Source organism: Eulemur rufifrons, chromosome 7 (assembly GCF_041146395.1).
Source record: "Eulemur rufifrons isolate Redbay chromosome 7, OSU_ERuf_1, whole genome shotgun sequence".
Lineage (NCBI taxonomy): Eukaryota > Metazoa > Chordata > Mammalia > Primates > Lemuridae > Eulemur > Eulemur rufifrons.
The window spans coordinates 155,987,728-155,993,845 of record NC_090989.1 but is presented as its reverse complement, the minus strand read 5'-3'; the positions used below and the strand labels follow the sequence as shown (position 1 = coordinate 155,993,845).

The window sequence follows — 6,118 nt, the reverse complement described above, 5'->3', positions numbered from 1 at the left end:
GCTCATTTCTCTCAGCAGGGATTCCATTCTCCTCAGCCCTGACAATGATCCCTTTTGGAACATCCAAGCTGCCACACAAAAGTCTGAAGAATGGTATTTGCACTGTGTTCTACAGTGACAACTGTGTTCTGGGAAGGCAAAATTTTAAGACTTCAGGCCACCTTTCCCTCCCAGCTAGAGGATGCCTCCACATCCTTTTCCTCCCCAGCATGGCTTGAGTGGCTTCAGGCTCTAGCACTGCCCAACACTTTTCCCCCAAGAAAAAGACCTACTTCCCAGTGGTCACCACCTCCTCAATATCAGGGCATGAGGTCTAGGCACCTGCTCTGACCTTGCACCTGGGAAACCACTGTCAGTTATCAAGGGCATCTCCTGTTAACCCACTGCACTTGGTAAAAGTACTTCGGGGAATCAGTGTTGCCCACGAAAATCTAGGTATGACTGGGCACATCAGCCCTGAACAACCAAGAGCCATAACTCACAAACATCTGGGTAAAGTTCAAGAATAAACCAAGGCAGGCTGCCTCTAACCCTCCATTCCATTATTTGGCCTCCTGGCAGTCTGAACAAGAGAGGGCGCCTGCATGGATTGGCAGCACCAAGACCCCTTGGCATCAATATTGCACTGTTCCTCCTCCATGTACAAGACTACACACCTGCTGAAGACTACCTGCTGTCACACAGGCTTTGAGGTTAGGCACTTTGTCCAAGAGACACAGCTCAAACTGATGGACACACATTGTTTAGGGCAAAAAAAAAAAAAAAAAAAACAACTACCACTAGCTGTTGGCCACAGAACTTAGGCTCACCCTCTAACTTTGCATGGGCTCTATCCAGGCTGGTACGACAGCGTTCAGAGGCCAAATTGAAGCCTGCCGGCCATCAGCCAAGATTAAAAACAAGTGTGAATATAGTCCTGCCAGCCTGAAGAGCAGACAGGTCAGGCTGAGAGCCACTGATGCAGCAGGACTTTTGGACATGCTGGAAAGATGATGTAGGGCATTTGTGTACATGCACCAGGGAAAAGTCTTCCATTCGTACCTTGATTAAACCAGGACTCTGAACAGGATTAAAAATCCATCCTCTGACAAAGGCTTTACTGACAACTTTCCATACAGTTAGTCAAAAAATTAAAAAAATACAGAACACAGCAGACAGTATCTTGTACACTAGAAATCAACGTAACAGGAGTCCCTTCTCATCATTGTAAAAAAAATAAATCCCCCCAAATCTAAGAACTTAGTTTTTGGTGGTGGATAGGACTTTGATCCCCACCAAAAGAACCAAAATAACCCAGCAGAGAATTCAAACCAAGGGTGTAGGGTAGAGAGTGGATCAGATTTTAAAATAACTGCTTTTGTGACACAAACATAGAGCTGGAAAAGACAGGTTTGGGCTAGGCAGTGTCTCTGACTATGACTATCACCATGTGTTCTTCTTCTAGCTTGCCCAATGTCCTTAGTGCTGACTGGAGGTACTGCTGTGAAAAGTCGCAGGGTGGGAAGGCATAGAGCATGCCTGTGCTGTCTCTGCCCTTGGACCCACCCACTGGCAGGCTGATCACCCCTGCGGCCTGCTTCTGTTTCAAGTAGGAGACCAGGTTCCTGAGAAGCCGCCTCTGCAGGCCTGGCTCCACTGTGGGCATCCCCTCCGTGCCAGGCCCACTGGGGGTCGCCTGGGTGGCTAGGAGGACTGCGTAGCCATTGGGGCTCCCCTGCTTGATGCGTCGTGTGACCTCGTCGAGCTTGGGTTGGTCCAGTCGAAGGCGCTGGGCAATCTTCAGCTGGGTCAGCTTGCTCCCAGAAGTGTGGTCTTTGAGGAGACCTGTGATAACTCCCTGGTCCCCCTCTAGGATGTGCATAGATGTTGGGAAGCAGCTGTTTTTCAACACGAGAAGCCCATTCCAACCCAGCTGTAGTGTCTGAGCATACTCTGAAAGATTCTTTAGCTTTTTGGTCTCATGTTTTGGCTCTTCCAGAGGCTTGGGTTCAGCCTCAGTGGTCCGATGATTGCGCTCGCTCTCTCTTGTCTTCTTCCCATGAGAAGAGTCTGGAGCCTCGTGGTGGTGGTGGTGGTGGCCACGCTCCTCAGCCCCATGTCTGCTGTTGCTGAGGGAGTTGCTGCCTGACTCCTTGGTGCCGTCACTGGAGTGGTTCTCTTTGCGGCTGCGCTCAGGGGTACGGTCCGAGCCTCGCTCCAACTGCTGCCCACCACCCTTGGTCCTGCTCCGTTCCTCATAAGGGGAGTGGGTTGTCCTCCCACGGTCACTGGAAAGGCTCCTCCGCTTCCGCCTCTCTTCCCAGGGCTTGGGCATGCCACGGTCCCCATCTGCCCCCCAGCGCTCACCACTCCGGCTGCGCACCGAGCGGCCGTAGCCCTCCAGGCTGTTTCGGCGGTCGGAGCTTTTACCGGGGCTGGTCCAGTCCCCTTCCAAAAAGGTCCGGTCTCGGTCTGAGTACAGGAGGTGTGGGGGGGTCCTATCCCGCACCAGGTCGGCATCCAGGTTTCGATGACGGGTATATCCATCTGTGAGAAGCTCATAATGCACAGGGAGGGGTGAGGGCTGGTACTGCTGGGGATACCGAGTCTCCTCTGCTTTGGCAAAATCCACACGGAGCCTGCGGTCCGGACCACCCAAAGGAAAGCCCCTCATTTTAGCACAGGCGGCCTGGGCTGCGTCCAAGCTCTCATACTGGATATAAGCAAAGCTATCTCCTTTGACGTGATCAATGGTCCGAATGCTCCCAAAGCGGTCAAACTCCCGGGCCAGAGCCGCCAGCGAGGTGTTAGGTCCCAGGCCACCCACCCAGAGGCGTGTGGTGGGGTTGGCCTTGCCATAACCTATCTTAATGGGGTTGCGGCCAATCACCCGCCCCGACATGGCCACCTTAGCCCTATGGGCCATGTCCAAGTTCTGGAACTTGAGGAAGGCATAGGCGCCGCCCTGGCCACGGGCAGGCCTCTTGATGACAACCTCCTCAATGATGCCGTACTTCTCAAAGGCCCGTCGCAGCTCCACCTCAGATACACTGTGGTCCAGGTTCCCAATGAAGAGGTTGCGTGTGGCCCGCTGGTCGTCCTCAGGCATGAGGTCCTCCTCGCACACGGCCGGGTAGCCGTAGGGGCGCCCGCGGTCGTCGTACAGCCCATAGTAGTCTAGGGCCCGCTCCCGCGACAGTCCCACAGCAGCGGCGGCAGCAGCATCCAGGGCAAAGGCTGCGGCAGCGTGGCGGGCACGGGGCTCCCGCAGGGGCGGGGCAGCTACCGGGGACAGCGAGCGCTGCTTGTATTGGTAGCCTCCGTGCAGCGGCAGGTAGCCAAGTGGGTCGGCGGGCGCGGGCGGTCCTGGGGGCGGCGTGGAAGCGGCAGCGCTGCTGCTGCTGCTTCTCCGGCTGCTCCCGCCGCCGCCGCCGCGCAGGTATACTGGCTCTACCTTGAGCGGGCGGTCGTAGAGCAGCAGCTGGCGGGCCAGGGCGTGCTGGCGGGCCTCGCGCGCGTCCTGCGGGTGCCGGAAGTTCACGTATGCCACACGACCCAGCTCAGGTGTGTGCGACAGGCGAAGGCTGATCTCGCCGAAGCGCTTGAACTGGTGGAAGAGCCGGTCCTCGAGGTGTTCGGCTGGCAGCGCGGGGCTCAGGCTGCTGATGAGCAGTGTCTTGTACTCCGGCGCGATCGCCGATGAGCCGGGGCCCGCGGGCTCGACCCCAGGCAGCGGCGGAGGCGGCGGCAGTGGAGACGCACGGGGCGACGCGCCCGAGGCGCCCGGGTCCCCTGAGGCCTTGCCGCCGCGTCCCCCACCGCCGGCGCCGGAGCCCGAGGAGCGGCCGCTGCTCGCACGGTGATTCGCGTCCCCAGCGCCGCGGCCATCGCGATGTCCGCCCCCGCCACCCCCGCTACCGCGGGGTTTGTCGCGAGCTCGCGCTGGAACCGGGTGCTTGGCGCCGCCGGAGGCCTTGTGCGCTGCCCGCCGCCCGCCCGCCTCCGCCTCCCGTTCGCGCTCCCGCGGCCGCTTAGCCGACGATGACGAGCCGCGCCCGCTCGGGCTCGAGTCTCGCTCGCTCTGCCGCTTCATGGCCTTGGCGCGGCGGGCGGGCGGCCCGCAGGCTCCTCACAGCGGCGGCGGCGGCAGCTGAGGAGGCAGCGCCCCCGGCGCCGCCATCTTGGACAAAAGGACTCGGCGCGGCGGTGGCGACGGGGCGGGGCGGGAGCGGCGCCGAGGGGCTGGGCGTTTCGTTAGCAGGCTGCGCTGGCCGTACCACGTGACTGTGCCGGCCAGGGCGACAGCTGAGCCGAGCGTGCGTCATCGGGGTGCGCCGCCCCGTACCACGTGATGCGGGTGAGCGCCCGGCTGCGCGGTCTGGCGCCACCGCGCGGGCCGAGGCTCCAGGCTAAGGGGAGCGATGGGAGTCCCTGAGAGTAGGGGTAGCTCGTGTCGCCGCGGGCCCCAGTGAGCCGAGCTGGTCCTAGGCGTCGGGCTTCCAGGCGTGCTTTGCCGCTCTGGGTGCAGCTGCAGGCGCTGGGCCCGCGCCCATTGGAGGAGTGGCAGCTTCCGCAGTCTGGGGCCTTGACCCAGCGGCCTCTTTACCTGGTATCCTTCCAGTCCCAGGGTAGGCATGAGCGATTCCCCGCCCCCGCAGCATGTCCTGACTAGGATTCGTCTCCTGACTGGGGTCCGGCGTTGACAGCCCCAAGGACTAACTCACGCTGATCACTAGGCTCTGTCTGAGACCTGCGGCCCACATCCCGGACATCCTCTACGTTCAGGCTCATCTGCAGCAGTCCCCAGAAAGGCCATGAGGACTATGGCTATGCACGTAGGTGAGACCTGGCGGAGTCCAGACACAGAAACTGGAGATAACAAACCTGCAGTTTGTTGAGTCAGCATAGGCTCCTTAGCGCCACTGGGTCCCACCCTCTGCTGTGGGCGTCCGGGCAGATGGCAGGCTGGAAAGGCAGGGCCATGGAGCCAAGGGTGAACCAGCAGTTACCACAGCTTGCCACGCTGACCTCTCGCTGGCCATTGCCTTCCTATTCACCTCCAGGGGGAGGACCTCTTCTCCCTAGGTGAGGCGAGGGCAAAGGAGCCCAGGTGCCCAAGCCCATTGAGGAAGCTTTCATTCTCCAAGGACAGTGGCTGGAGTCATTGGAGAACCTGACCCAACTTCAGGCACAGAAACCGTGAGATGAGGAGTAGCATCCATCCCTTCCCTCTTCTGGCAACCAGAGAGCAGCTCCTGGAACAGCTCAGGCAGTTGCAAGGGGAAAGGTCTTGGAAGAAAGCAGTGGGCTCCATGGAGTGGAGTAAGAATGCCTCTTGTAGGCAAACTGAACTTAGGACTGACACAAATGAAGTGATCTGAGGTAAGATCAGTTCCTTGGCAAGCACTGGTTCTTAGTCTTTCAGGTGGTCTCTGCAGGCCTAAGGAGCAGGTGCCTCTGTTGAGCCACAGCTCACACTGACAACTGGGTGTCCTAAGCACCAGCAACATAGAGAGCAGCTAAAAAAGACTCCAGAAAAACCTTTGGGACCTCAACTGTCAGACTAATCTAGGGCAAACGAAGGCAAAAGGCAGCTTCCTACTGCCTCTTTGTATAAGCTGACTCCTGCCAGTCTTGCGAAAACCCAGTCAGGCTTCAGAGGCTTGGGAGATATACTAGACTGTGAGCCCGGAAGAGCAAGCTGGAGACCAGGCCAAGAGCATCTTTAGACATGTCAGTACACAACATGCACGGTTATTGAAGCCTTCTTTGTGGAAAACTACACTCCACATACCCTCAGTTCTGCTTGTACTGAGCCCCAATGTGAAGCCCTCCCATGTACCCCAGACTCAATCTGTGCTTAGAAGCTGTGTGGCCTCCACCCTCCTCTTGTGTGGGTGAGGAGGGGCAGGGCGTCAGCTGGGCCTCTTCCCCAGGCTCCATGTTGCCGAGGTGCCTGCTACCCTCCAGCCCTACACACCCAAACACACACCAATGGGCCTCAGCCCTTGTATGGTGTCCTGGTATTTTCAGCAGTGGTGGGCTGAGGGACGAATGGCAACATACCCCCAAACTCCTTGCAAACTGGAAAGCATAAAGTGGTAGGATCCTCATTATGGGGTAAAACCCTTTTTCAGTA

The 6,118-nt window shown here is 58.6% G+C and overlaps 1 protein-coding gene across 1 annotated transcript; it reads right to left on the bottom strand.

Annotated features, from left to right (window-relative positions):
- Window positions 1-1,230: 1,230 nt before the first annotated feature.
- RBM15B (RNA binding motif protein 15B) lies at window positions 1,231-4,140 on the bottom strand. Its single transcript, XM_069473669.1, has one exon. The coding sequence runs from the start codon at window positions 4,070-4,072 to the stop codon at window positions 1,397-1,399; it is 2,676 nt and encodes an 891-aa protein (XP_069329770.1). The 5' UTR covers window positions 4,073-4,140; the 3' UTR covers window positions 1,231-1,396.
- Between the last annotated feature and the right edge of the window lie 1,978 nt (window positions 4,141-6,118).

Excerpts from the sequence above, each read along its gene's own strand:
- RBM15B (XM_069473669.1), bottom strand. The coding sequence starts at position 4,072 with ATGAAGCGGCAGAGCGAGCGAGACTCGAGCCCGAGCGGGCGCGGCTCG.